Source organism: Rutidosis leptorrhynchoides, chromosome 10 (assembly GCF_046630445.1).
Source record: "Rutidosis leptorrhynchoides isolate AG116_Rl617_1_P2 chromosome 10, CSIRO_AGI_Rlap_v1, whole genome shotgun sequence".
Taxonomy (NCBI): domain Eukaryota; kingdom Viridiplantae; phylum Streptophyta; class Magnoliopsida; order Asterales; family Asteraceae; genus Rutidosis; species Rutidosis leptorrhynchoides.
In genome coordinates, this window is record NC_092342.1 from 327,686,995 (window position 1) to 327,701,640 (window position 14,646).

At 35.1% G+C, this 14,646-nt stretch overlaps 1 protein-coding gene across 1 annotated transcript in view; it reads right to left on the reverse strand.

Annotated features, from left to right (window-relative positions):
* Positions 1–7,318: 7,318 nt before the first annotated feature.
* The window catches only part of LOC139871327 (conserved oligomeric Golgi complex subunit 8-like), a 132,680-nt gene continuing 125,352 nt past the window's right edge, over positions 7,319–14,646 (reverse strand). Inside the window, exons 10-15 of the mRNA XM_071859048.1 lie at positions 8,984–9,278; positions 8,422–8,489; positions 8,278–8,332; positions 8,028–8,166; positions 7,710–7,894; positions 7,319–7,600 (exon numbers count right to left, since the gene is read on the reverse strand). Coding sequence (XP_071715149.1) covers positions 7,319–7,600; positions 7,710–7,894; positions 8,028–8,166; positions 8,278–8,332; positions 8,422–8,489; positions 8,984–9,278 — 1,024 coding nt within the window. The remainder of the gene's footprint in view (positions 7,601–7,709; positions 7,895–8,027; positions 8,167–8,277; positions 8,333–8,421; positions 8,490–8,983; positions 9,279–14,646) is intronic.

A 14,646-nucleotide genomic window follows, 5' to 3' on the forward strand; every position in this document is an offset into this window, starting at 1 on the left:
AAACCCCAATTATGGTACAAAGCCCAATTACCCAATTTTAATATTTAGCCCAACATCACGATTACTTCGGCTTAAATAAGCATAATAATAACTTAGCTACGAGACATTACGAGACATTAATTTAAAAAGGTTGAACATAACTTACAATGATTAAAAATACCGTAGCGTTACACGGACAGAATTTTGACTTACACCCTTACAACATTCGCTAACATACCCTTATTATTAAAATTAAAATTAATATTATAATTAATATATATATATATATATATATATATATATATATATATATATATATATATATATATATATATATATATATATATATATATGTATATATATATATATACACATATATATACATGTTGATAGATGAAGAAGAAAAAGATGTTTAACATTCGCTCAAAACTGCGCCTTTTATAGGAATGTGGCCTGATTCTGTTCACCATGCGATCGCATGGATTTATAACTGCCAGGCCATGCGATCGCATGGCCTGCTTTTCCAGCTCACATGAGTTTGTTTGCTTTCTTGCCGACGGTATTTAATAATAATATAATATATAAATAATTTATAGAATTATTTAAATATTATATTATATTCGTGTGCATAGTTGACTTGTAATTTTAGCTCCGTTGCGTCACGCGTTGAGAGTTGACTCTGGTCCCGGTTCCGGATTTTCGAACGTCCTTGCGTACAATTTAATATCTTGTATTTTGCGTTTTGCGTCTTGTACTCTTGTAATTTTGAGATGTTTCTCACCAATAATTTGAACCACTTTGATTGTACTTTGTACTTTTGAGCTTTTTGGTCGTTTGCGTCTTCAAATCGTCGAATCTGTCTTTTGTCTTCACCTTTTATTATTTAAACGATAATTACTTGTAAATAGAACAATTGCAACCAAAAGCTTGTCTTTCTTGAGGGATAATGCTATGAAATATATGTTCGTTTTTAGCATTATCAACGTCAATTTGATTAAAAAGGGTATTTTAATTGGGGACAGATCTGATGAACTACCCTCGGCCGAAGGTCTCTGACCCTCGACCGATGGTGTCTTACTCTCGGCCGTAGGTCCCTAAGTTTGAACAGGTGGTAATTTTTGTGATGTGTTTAGACCGACTGCCGTAGGTCTATACCATCGGACCGATGGTCTACTCCATCGACCGATGGTCACCCAATTGGACCGATGGTGCAGTTTTATGTTTAATTTGCATGAATTTTCTGATAATTTCTGCTATGCCTATCTAATGTTAGTGCTTGTAGTCTGTATAAGAATGTCAGGTGGTTCTTTTGTTGGACAATGGGTGTTTGACATTGAACGTAGGAGAATTCTAGCTAGTAATCGACGTATTCTAGTGGAACAGAAAGTCATTGTGACTCAACAGACCTATACTCCATCGGAGCAAATTGGGTGCCAAGCTTTCTTAGATATCGGGGATTACTTTTGTCCAGTATTGGTGCTTGAATTCTATGCCAATGTGGCACTAGAAGACAGTAAGAGGAAGTTTGTTCATTCCACCCTGTTTGAGCAACAGTATAAATGGACCACGGAGGAATTCTCAAACTTGTTGAATGTTCCTCAAACTGGTGTCAAGATACTGTATCCTAGCAAGAACATAAGAAAGATTCCCAACAAGTTCAACCTGTCTGAGCTAATTGCAAAGATTTGCAAGCCAGGGAAAGAAGTTAATTCTGGTAGGATTGAGATTAGTGACGACGAGGTATTACCTCAACTTGAGCTTCACCTAAGGATAATCAAGCAAAATGTCACCTTTAGGAATTATGAAGACAATCTGTTGAGCGGCACTGAAGCTCTGCTATTGTATTGTTTACTAGAGGGTATTCAGGTGAATATGGGTCACTTTCTCATCAATGTGATGAAAGAATTTCTCGAGTTTGAGGAACCATTTCCTTATGCAGCACTATTGCATAACATGTTTGAGAGACTTGGCGTGATGCAATATGTCACAAGGGCAGTGCCAGAGAATCCCATTGTGGGATAAGTGATTCTGAATTTCCCGAGTTTATGTGTTTATTCTTGTCTTAATGTGTTTTTCAGCTTTAGTATGTAATTTGATAATGCTAGCCTGTTAGCATTTATACATTACTCTAAGCCTATAATAATTTCATTTCGGACACGTAATCGTGTAATTGTGACCTTGATCTACTAGGCTATGTAATGTAATATATTCTGTGATGATTGCACTGTGTTATCTAACAGGTCATGTATATACTATGTTGATTTGAATTGTGTTTGCATTTTTTGTTAATCATGTCAGGTGCGCAAATTGATCAAGAGCAGGTGGATCATGGATCTGATACCGAATCATCAGGTGGTCCTGAATCAACTGATCTTGCAGGGTTAAAAGCGTGCAGTGGATCAAATTTGATTGCTTGTCTAAATGATAAGGGTCCGAATGCTGGAAAATACAAGGGTGTGATAGAGTTTCTTAAGCGTTCCATGGTTTTTGCAGATGTATCCATGCCGTGTACAGCTTATTATTCCCATCAGAGGGAATTCTGGGAATATGCAAGGATTGAGATTGTTGATGAGAGGAAGGTGATTGTAAGTACTGTTTGTGGTCAAGAGATAAAGATATCTAAAGATACGATTCGAAATACATTCTTGTTTGAAGATGATGAGAACATGCCGAAGAAGTTATCAAAGACTAAGATTACTGGGTGTGTGCTGAGATGCAAGTATTCTGGTGATATCTCAAAGGCTACGATCAAACGAAGTGGATTCACTCCACTATACAGATATTTGTCATTGGTTGTGGTTAAGTGTTTAAGTCCGTTACAAGGAGGTTTTGATGAATTGAGTGAGATTTATCAAGGAATGTTTGCTGCGTTGGTATTGAAGGCTGATTTCAATTTCTCAGGGGTGATCTTTGATTTGTTGGTAGAGAATGTGACAAACAAGTCATACTTGATTTATCCGAGGTTCTTGCAGATTATGATCAATCGTCAGACTGTTGATTTGCCCAGATTGAGGAAAGATATCATTGAACTGAAGCATATGACAGATCTAACTTTCAATAGACTGAACCAAAAGAAAAGTGCTGATGATGGCAAGCTGGTGTGTCATCTTGCTAAAGAAAACTATCAGTGTCCTCCAGGGAAGAAGTGGAGAAATGAGACTAGCGTATCTGATAGAGAGCCTGATTTTGAAGTGGCTAATAGTGATGAGAAAGTGGAACAACCGTTGAATACTCAAGCTGCTGGTGAGCCAGGTATTGGTGGGTTAGTTGATGAAATGGGTGCTGTTAATCCTAATGCTGGTGTTGAGGATGCTTCGAGAGGTGTGAGAAGGAGAATTGTTGACGATGAGGGTTCTCAGGTGTCAACAAAGTTCAAACCGAAAAAGAGGTCCAGGTTTGTTTATAAGGATACCGGTGGATCATCTACTGGTACTACTCAGGGAACACCACCACCAACTCAAGGACAACAACCACCACAACCACAAGCACAATCAATTCATCAGTCACCACCCGTGACTCAACAAGTTTCTCAGGAGACTGTTTCTACTCCTACTCCTAATGCTCCTCCACATGCTGGGACAGAAGGAGGTGTTGGTTCCTCAGCTCTCCGTACTTTGAATGATCTGTATGTTCAAGCTATGGCTGATAATTTGAGAATGAGAAAGGAGATGGATGAAAAATTTAAGAAGCTGAAAGAGGAGAACCGAGTTAAGTCTGAGGATGTTACACGGTTAACTATGCAAGTTGATCTATTGCTGAAGAAAGTTGGTGATCAGTCCTTGTTATTGACTGATGCAAAGAGAGAGGCTGCACAGGCTAGAGAGTTGGCAGCATCAGCTATTGCGAAGGTGGCTGCTTGGGAAGAAAAGTTTGATTTGATTGAGATTCCTGAAGATGAGCCTGAGAACAGAATAGTGGAGGCTCCTGGTTCTTCAAATGCCACTGCACTGTCAGTAATTCCTCTTAAAATTGATTATAGTTTTAGTGATTTCTTTTCTAAGCAGGATGAGCTCAAGCATTCTGTTGTTTATGATGATTTAGAAGAGGGAGAGATCCCTCACAACTTCACTAGGGAAGAGCTGGACGAAATGGTGCGTCTAGAGCAAGAGGAAGCTAAAGCAGCTGACGCACAGTCCGACTATTCTCCATCTGAGGATGAATCTTTTGGTCCAGAGATCACTGAGAATTTGAGTGAAAGAGATTTAGATGATTTAGTTAAGGATGTAACTCATGAGGAATTTCCTACGTATCAAAATGATAAGAATGAGGATCTTCCTGGTTTTGAGGAATTGTTTAGAACTAATGATGAGCTTTTGGATCGAAAGTGTAAAGAGAAAGAACGAACTGAAGTTTTGCCTGAAGGATTCTTGCCAGTCAAATATAATAAGGAAAGAACTGAAAAGTTGGAAGTTGATTGGAGGGATATTTTGAGAATTAGGAAATATTGTGAGAAACCAAAGCTTGAGCCAAAGTATTTGAAGATGATTAATTTGAGAAAAGGTGCGAAGGGACGAATTCTAGCATGGGCATACATTGAAGAATTCAACATATTTGCAGTGAAACGAGAATTTGGTGTGGATTATTTTAAGCTTGGTCATGAATTCAAATCGTTACCATATTTTGAGCTGATGCAAATTGCCAGGTTGAGAATGTTGTATTGTGGTATGTTTGATCGATCTTCGCTGTTGGTAAAGAAGATTCGAATTGCGTTTAATTCGAAGAATTGGAAAGGTTTTCGACCTCAGTTTCCTAGGATTAGCTACAGAATTGATCAGAGAACCGGCGAATCTAAACGAATTGTAAAGTACAAGCGAGCAAAGACTATGAAGAAAGTACCCTTGAGGAAATTGCCGCAGAACTGGAGTCAAAGATTTAGATGGTGGTTTTATGATGATCGTTCGGAGGAAGCTGTGATCGTGCTAGATAAAGTGAATGAGAATGATATAGATTGCATTCGTGTGTTGGATCCAATTTGGCTGCGAAACTGTACCGAGGCTGATATTTTCACGTTGTATTATAATCGTATGCTTTATCGACGAGAGAACAAGGTGCAGGCTGAACAGTATGTGAAAGTGGCTAAACTGTGCTACTTGAACAACATGGTGATTGATCCGTACGAATGAATCTGCTGACGACTGAAGACTTTTGAAATAGAACTAGGTCTTAGGGGGAGTTTGTTAGTGCATAATCCCGAGTTCTATAAATGTAATATGTTCTATTCGTATTGTGATTAATATTTCAGTCGTGTATGAATATTGGCATTGGTACATTGTGTTTAATTTGATTAATCAGGTGACATGAAATGGTTAGAGTTGTTTGGTTGGCAGCTCAGACCATCGACCGATGGTAGAGACCATATGTCGAAGGACGAACACCACCGGTCGTAGGTCATAGACCACCGGCCGATGGTCAATGTAATCGTATATATAGGGATGTCGGGTTTCATTGTTAGGTTACACTCCCTACACCCAATTGTCGTCATATTTCGCTGTTACAATCGTCCTAGACCATACCCCAACCAAATACAATCATCAAGGCGTCGATTATATCAATATATTGTTGGTTAGATTGATCCTAAGGTGAACCAAGTATTCGATTCATCCTATTTTAGTGTATTCCGCCTCTAATCTAGTAATAACGTTTATTCTAAGATCCTAAGTACGTCTACAAACATTGAATAATCAGGACCCATTACTGCAAAGATGTTGTAAAAAGAATGCTTAGATCATGGTCATCAGCTTATGTTTAACAGCATATTAACATAGTTCATGCATTATTTACATATTTTTTTCTCATAAGACTTCGACCAGGTGCGAATCTATGGCTATAGGGTGCGTGGGGTCTAATGACCCCACTACTTTAGAATTTTAATTTTTTTTACAATATACTCTTTAAATTGTACAAGACACCAATAAAATCATCTATAGAACTTCGTTTATTTGTGAGATATATGATCTTTTATCACTAAGATACTCTTCAAATATAATTAGCTTTGAAAATTAATTTTGAGACACCACTAGATTTTCATCCTAGATTTGCCATTGACTTCGACCCACAATTATTCATCTTGATAAATTTAATCAGACTTTAATCAAACGAATAGATCGAGTGTTTGTTATCAGCTTACCTGAAAGTTAATACATAAAATAACCAATCATCCACCATCTTCTACAAGAATCTGCTTACTTGAAAGTTAATACATAAAATAACCAATCATCCACCATCTTCTACAAGAATCTGCTTGCTTGAAAGTTACATAAAATAACCAATCATCCACCATCTTCTACAAGAATATATATATCGTTATGATCACCAATGATCGGTAGACAGCTTTTTTAAAGTATAGTAAACAACTGAAGAGATACGGAGTGGAAAATTAGGAGAGTGCGCACTTACGTAGCGATTTGATTCCATATTCTTCTTTACCGTACCTTTTGCAGCTTATTGTTCCGTAAAGAAAAGAAAGAAAATATACTTATACTTTTATACTTGCAAGGTCAAGCAACATATTTGTGTTCTTCAGAATCTATCTAGATGACAAGAAGTAAGCTAGCTTACACAACCAATAATAGGTAATATCATATAATATAAGATGCTATAATAAGAATAACATGTGTACAGAATCACAACCATAAATATAATAAAATTTATATAGTTTTTGGTCCCTATATTACCATTCCATGCATCACTTTATGCCATTTTGGATTGAATATTTTTGACGTGTAACTTCCCCAGTGCTACACTTCACTTTCTAAAAAAATATTCTGTTATACTGCTTACCTCACCATAAGATATTAAATCCATTATATTTGGAACCCCTAAGTTTTATTTCCTTAAGTTTTTGATGAATAATTCACTAGTTAAGTACATAATTAGAGGTTCAACGTCCTCATAGTTAAGTTGATTATCATTAGAAATAAAACCGATAAGGCTTTCATGTCGAGACTGATATTAGAATTAGAAGATAATAAAAAAGCTTGCACACAAACACCAAGAGGCTATAAAGGCATAAAATGAACAATGTCATAATTATACATATGTTATTTATACATATATTACTGTTTACTTTTACTATTACTATTATATGATTACTTTGTTATTAATATTAATTAAAGGCAATGAATACAATGAAAAATATGAGACAATTCCAACTCTACATACACATCTCTTTATATATTAGATCACACACCCCTCAACAACAAAAAAAACCTTAACTTTCAGAACGAAACAATAAAGCAATGAGAGACTAACCCGTAACCATGACCATATTTATAACATTTGTTATGACTGCAATATCTGTTTATAATGTCAACGTAACAATTTAAAGGGCATCTAGGGTTTATTCTTCGTTAATGTTGTTTTTATTATCTTCCTCAACCGCATTACTATTTTTTTCTGTTTCTTTGACATTTGTGACTGATCCATTTTCAACTGCAGGTTTATTACCATTCTCTGGTACATTCTTTGTCTCGATATTTTGAACTGTCTTGGGTAATTGTTTAGCCGTAGACGTAGTCAAAAGACGAGTAAGTCCCTCAAACAAGTAATTTCCATCTGTGATAAGGGAAGATCCTCCAGGGTAACAACGTCCAAAGCATGTAGCACAATGTGGATAAGCAACCTAAAATCATATATTCCATAAACAAAAATACACTTTAGCTTCTAGGGACACAAAACTTGCCCGTTATTCGACCCACCCAATTTGCCACTCGAATTTTTTAGTTGTTTACCTCTATAAATGATCGGCACAGAGACAGGAAAAGTACAGACTCGTTTTCTCTAAGAACCCTAGTGGTATTGTATCTCAATAACGAATCGGAAACGGTACGAAGCCCTTTCACTAATTCTTGAGCAATTATATGTTTTAAACTTATTGGAGCACAGGGTCGTAGCTCATTCATTGCAGCAGAAACACCTGATACCATACACATATATCAACAAGTCAATAGTAGACCAAGAAATATTAATAAATATAAAATGCAAACATAAGATAAGTACATAAGGATCCATCAAAATACGATTTGCATGATAAACTATTGACAACTTACCATTAACAAAAACAGAAAGAGGTGGATGTTCCAATAAATTTGAAGGGGGAGTGACATCATCCTGACTTTCTTGACCATAACTATTGGATGAGAAGCCAACTGCTGGTAATGGGACCCATCGATGAGAATCCAAAACTAACTGTAATCAACAGAACGAAAGTTATGAATATGCATAGTTTTACATATGTTACATCATGATAATGAGCATAAATAAAGGTCACATAAAGAACTACAGAAAAAGCTAATGTACCTGAAAATTCTCCACTGCTGTACTCATATTTTTTGAAAACAAGTTTAAGACAGCCCTGCAAAAGTGACAAAAGGCAAAGTTGTGCACATTGTGATACATGATCAGACATGAATATAGAAATGAAAAGGGCCAAGTGTAACTTACTCTTCGAAAAGAGGTGGAAGCAAGCCACGAAAATCCAATCCAACCCAACCAAGCCCCATGGCACAATACTGTGAAGAACAAAAAAAACCAATAAAAAAAAAAAAGAAAAGAAGCACAATTCAAAAAGTTGAAATCACATCTATCTCCACTTGATAATTCAAGCATGTACCTGAAAAATAATTAGATGGGACAAAGAAATTGCATACATGTTAACTTCTTGTTAACATAATTAAGTATATCACAAAGGTTGGTAATCAGTAACCATCACATTACGTACCATCTTCAAAAATCAGTACGATCCAATATAAAAAGTTACGAAAAATAATATAGAACACGTTATGTGGTATTGAATTCTAGAAATTTAACTTTCTCAAACGGTGACTTTGTGTATGAAAATAAATTAGACCTTTTTAACAGTTAAGAAGACGTAAGATTATCAATCCCTAAGACCTTGAGATGATATTGCTTTCTTAGGCCACTGAAATAAAAACGAAAACCAAAGAACAAACAACGATAGTGTGAAGACATTTTAGAAGGAACTAAAAACATGTCTAAATCTTACCATGCACTGATCCAATACATTGGATAAAGAACCGCCTTCAGTTATCTTTGGGAGCATGATATTGAGTGTTTTAAGGTGAGATGCAATCTGATGCATGGCCCAGCTGAAGAGAAGTCCGCCATCATAATTTTCTTCACTTCCGGATGTATCATCAGCAAATATAGCACGATATTGGTTAACAACATCAAAAAGATGCGATCTAAGACAGTTTATGGTCCCTTTTAGGTAGTCATAAGCATTTTTCTGGTCTAAGTCATCAAGGATACCAGATAACCATGACTCTCTGCACCTTAGTGTAATGACCCGGAATTTTCCGACCAAATTATACTTATGAGATTAATATTTACATAAATTAAACCATACCAACATGATAAGCAATCCAAATTGTTGAGACTTGTGTTTTTGAAAAGAGTTTTACACAACGTTTGACCGTCCAATATGACCGATGATATCACGAACTATATAACATACGATAATTATACGTTTGTGTAAATATATGTATTTATATATATTTAACATGATCTAAGGATGGTTTAACATCTCATTGTGTACTAATGACAATGAGTTATAAGTATATTTTGAAACTACTAACTTAAGTTTTCAAAACGATAACTATACGTAACATTCTTTGATATATATACTTATAATCTATAATGCTTATACATGTATCGTATATATAATGTATTTAATCACTTTTTAAGGACTTAAATACATAAAACAATATAAGTATATTCACAAAAGATAGCTATATTTGAATTCTCGTTCCGTTTCCTCAAGATTTCTATACGTATATCTAGGGTATATGTACCCGTATTATAACCAGCTTCTATACGTATTTACTATTGGTATATACACATCAAATCAACATCCTAATCAACATTATTACTGCCCTAGATATGAGGTAACTAGGATTTGTCAAGTAGTATGAATTATTAATAAGAAAACAAAATTTGGAATCCTTTTCTTTCTTTATAAACTAAAAACGTTTTTATAAATGAACACCATTTCTTCACTCCATTTTCTCATACCTACACCCTCATTTCTCTCTCAAAATACTCCTAACTTCATACTTGATCATCTCCAAGCATTTTCTCCATCATTTAGCTTCAATTACAAGCCTTAAACACCATAAGAAAACTCTTTCAAGAACATATCAAAATAACCACCCATTTGAAGAAGTTTACTTCCAACATTTTGATCTAACTCCACCACTCTTTGATTCCAAGATTATTTCTTATCTTTTGCAGTAACTTTGTCCAAGTAACTTGAGGTAGTAACCTTGTTCATAATCTTATTCAATTCATATTCATATAGCTATCTTATTTTGTGGTATAAAATTTTAACAACAAGAACATAGTTTGAATGATTTCAAACTTGTCCGCAAACTAAATAGATCCTTCTAACTTGACTTTTAAAACACTTCAAGACCTGTAATATATCATAATGATATGCTAACCTAACAAGATATAACTTGGTTTTATAAAGAACATCTTAAAAACTGAATCTACGTCGTCGGTGCACCGGGGGCTGTTTTGGGTTGGATAATTAAAAACTATCTTGAACTTTGAATTGGAAGTTCATGTTCTGGAAAAATGATATTTCTTATGAATATGTTAACACATAAAAATTTCATGGTTTAACTCAAAGTGTAAGTATTTTTAGAAAAATGATCATTAAATGTTGTTTTTATGATAAAAAATGATCACTTTCATAAGATTCACCAAAGTTTGACCTATAACCTATGATTTCGAATACAAACTAAGGTATTTTCAGTTCATATTCTTAAAATTTGACTCGATCCAAGGAAGTGGCAAGTTGAACCAACAAAAACGGAGTTGTAATGAAGAAACTACGACTAAAACAAGATTGGGTATCCGAAGCTAGTTTAGCTACGAAAATATTTGGAGAAAAAGTAAATTAATCATATCTTTTCTAATTAATATGATATTTTATATATAATTACTTATGATTTGATTTTATATATTTCAGGACCACCCGTAAACAACACGAGAAGATTAATCATAAGACCTCATGATTGTACGCAACACGTCATTTGACAACACGGTACTTTATGTACGCAACACGTCATTTGACAACATGGTACCATGGGTCTAGATTAATTCTGATCAATACGAATACGATGGGGTCTTTATTTATTTTATTTAAGCAACTAATTGTGGACCACTAACATCGGACTGCTAACCACGGACTAAGAAAATATTAAAAGTATTAAAAGTATATATATATATATATATATATATATATATATATATATATATATATATATATATATATATATATATATATATATATATATATATATATATATATATGATTACTTAAAAAGAAAATATGTTGATATATTATATATATGGTTAGGTTCGTGATATCTATCGGAGATCAAGTCGAATTAAATACCTTCAAGGCAAAAGTGAGTTTCATTTGCTCCCTTTTTAATTGCTTTTGCAATATATATTTTTGGGCTGAGAATACATGCGCTGCTTTTATAAATGTTTACAAAATAGACACAAGTACTTAAAAATATATTCTACGTTGAGTTGTACCACTGGCATATTTCCCTGTAGCTTGGTAACTACTATTTACATGGGTATTGTAAACGCGAATCCTGTTGATAGATCTATCGGGCCTGACAACCCCAACCGGACTGGACGACCAGTATTCAACGGTTGCACAGTACTTCGTTTTGGTGACTACGCTTGGTACGGTGTAGTGAGATTTCATAATAAAGGGAATATGCGACGTTGATTAAATGTTAAGTATGGTTACCAAGTGCTCAACCACTTAGAATGCTTTACATACACTTGCGAGTGTATTATGTTTATGATTATGAAATCTTGTGGTCTATTAACATATTGAAATGATTGTTATGATAAACCTATGAACTCACCAACCTTTTGGTTGACACTTTAAAGCATGTTTACTCTCAGGTACGAATTAAGTCTTCTGCTGTGCATTTTCTCAACATAAGGACATTACTTGGAGCCGATCATCGCAATGGGACCAAATGTTGATGACTTCGTCCAGGTGGATTAGGACGGGTCCTTTCAGTTGGTATCAGAGCTGGTTTAATTCCGTTTATGAGCGGGTTAATCGTAGAGGGGGTTCTCATAGTGTTACCTGTAACGAAGCATTGGCTCTTACTCCTCGCGGTCCCTATTAGGGTTGGATGTACGTTGCCGAGAGGCGGGCCGTAAAATCAGTGTCTGAGGTATGCTCAGTGGTCACCAGGCGATTAGCTGGGAAGGCACTGAGTGGGATGCGTCCCCACTGTGTTTCAGTTGGTATCAGAGCAGTGGTCGTAGCGAACCAGGTCTTGCATTAGTGTGTCTAACTAGTAGTTGTTAGGATGCATTAATGAGTCTGGACTTCGACCGTGTCTACATGTCAAAAGTTTTGCTTATCATTTCTAGTCGGAAATCATCTGCTTATCATCCTTAGGAAATTACCTGCTTATCATTCATAAGTCTAGACACGTTTTACTGTATTTACTGCATTGATAGTGTATAGACGAATTCTTATCTTAGCATATCTGTTATTGCGAACTTTGACTGATATCTTTTCAAAGATTCTCCGTAATTTACGGGATTTTGGTATTATATATACATATGTAAATTATGTATTGAAGAGTACCAAATCTAACTCCTATAATCTATTCCATACCAAAAATTCATTTTCCCCATTATACAAGATGGATTCCGCATCTAGTTCGAATTCTTCAGATTCTGACAGTTATGCCGATATGGATTTCCATTCGGGCTCCGAAAGCATCGTCACCAGAATGGATCAACCAATTTCCCATAATCTATTCTGGATGAATTGGGGATGGGTTCGTAATATACTAAATCACTGGAGACAAGAAGAAGGTGATCCATTCCATCCACCAAATTGCCCTCTTGGCGATGAACCTGAAGCACTTACCGGCGAACCTATTCGAAACACCATTTTCTCTCTCATTTCTAGAGTATCTCGTCACGATTATATACTATCCCATATTACAAATCTTGTTCATTCGCTCGCTCCAACCGCCAATCATCCCGGTGTACTATCAGAAGTTAACGAATTTCGCGCTCGCGTGACGGCTTTGGAGAACATGGTGTGAAGGTTGCAAACACCAGCAGCAGCACCAGCAGCATAATCAGCACCACCATCAATAACATCAACAATACCATCATCACCACTAACAAACAACATCCGCATCACACGTCTCGACATCATAATCTGTCCCACAAACATCAACATCATACGCACCATAGATACCAAGGAGTACCAACAATAATGAACGATGAAGTATTGATCCATAACTTCATTGATATTCTGCGAAGAATATGTGGTTTCAAAAAGTTTTAGAGATTTCTTATTCTAGCTCAAACCGAAAAGCAAATGAGATTAATATCATATTAACTCATTAAATTCATGATTTCATCTGAAGAAAATATATATGTATATATGTTTTCATAAAGATTGTAATTAAAAGTTCTTTTGTACAAAATATTAATGGTGAAATTTTTGTTTAACGGGTAGGTAATACCCGAGGAATAATTAGATTTCATCTTAATAAGTTACATTGTACATTCGTCGAAGCTGATTCAACAGTCATTTACTATCCTACTTACAACCACCGATATACGTATCCATTCACCGCAGAATAACCATTTTCATTCAATTTCATATTTGGATTTTGACTTCCCAGAATCCAACAAGTGGCATATGAAGAAAACATATGACAAAATAAAATCTGTTAGAAACAAACAAATTAACTATGAAAAATTTTGTTAAGAATCCACGCTAACTGTTCCAGCTAACTGTTCCTAGCTAACTGATTACATTTTATTTATCGCAGTTTATTTATCGCAATTTAATTATCGCACTTTTATTTATCGTCATTTAATTTCTGTAATTATTTTACGCACTTTAAATATCGGGACACGTATACAATGTTTTGACATATCATATCGACGCATCTATATATATTATTTGGAATCAACATAAACACTCTATATGCAGTAATGATCGAGTTCTCTATACAGGGTTGAGGTTGATTCTACAATAATATATATAGTTTGAGTTGTGATCGAGTCTGAGACGTATACGGGTCACGACACGTATTAATTAATTCGTATATTATATATTAAACTATATATGAATTATTGGACTGTTACTGTGGACTATCGACTGTGGACTAATGACATTGGACAATTAAAATGAATTAAAATATTGATTATAACATATGAAACTAAACATTTCTTCAAGATTGCCACTTGATTTCATCTTAAACCTCATTGTATCTCGACGATTACAATCAGCGTTCAAATCTATCATGATTCTTAAAAACACCTCAATCGAGAGGATAAACCAACCGCACTTCATCTACGGAAGAAAAGATTGATGCATATAGTTATGCACCTAAAAAACCCTCAGAAACTGAGTAAACGTTTGACACGTATCTGTTCTAGTTCCTTTGACATTGTTATTACCGAAGATCGTTTTGCAATCCCTTTCCAAAGTAGCTAATTTTGTCACAGCTCCAGCAAGTCAACTCCGACTTTTCATCCGAAACAACTTTATTATAACGACGATATATATGCGTACTCTTTATTGTTACTGGGGAACCTTTTATATTCCACAATATTACCATCAGCGAT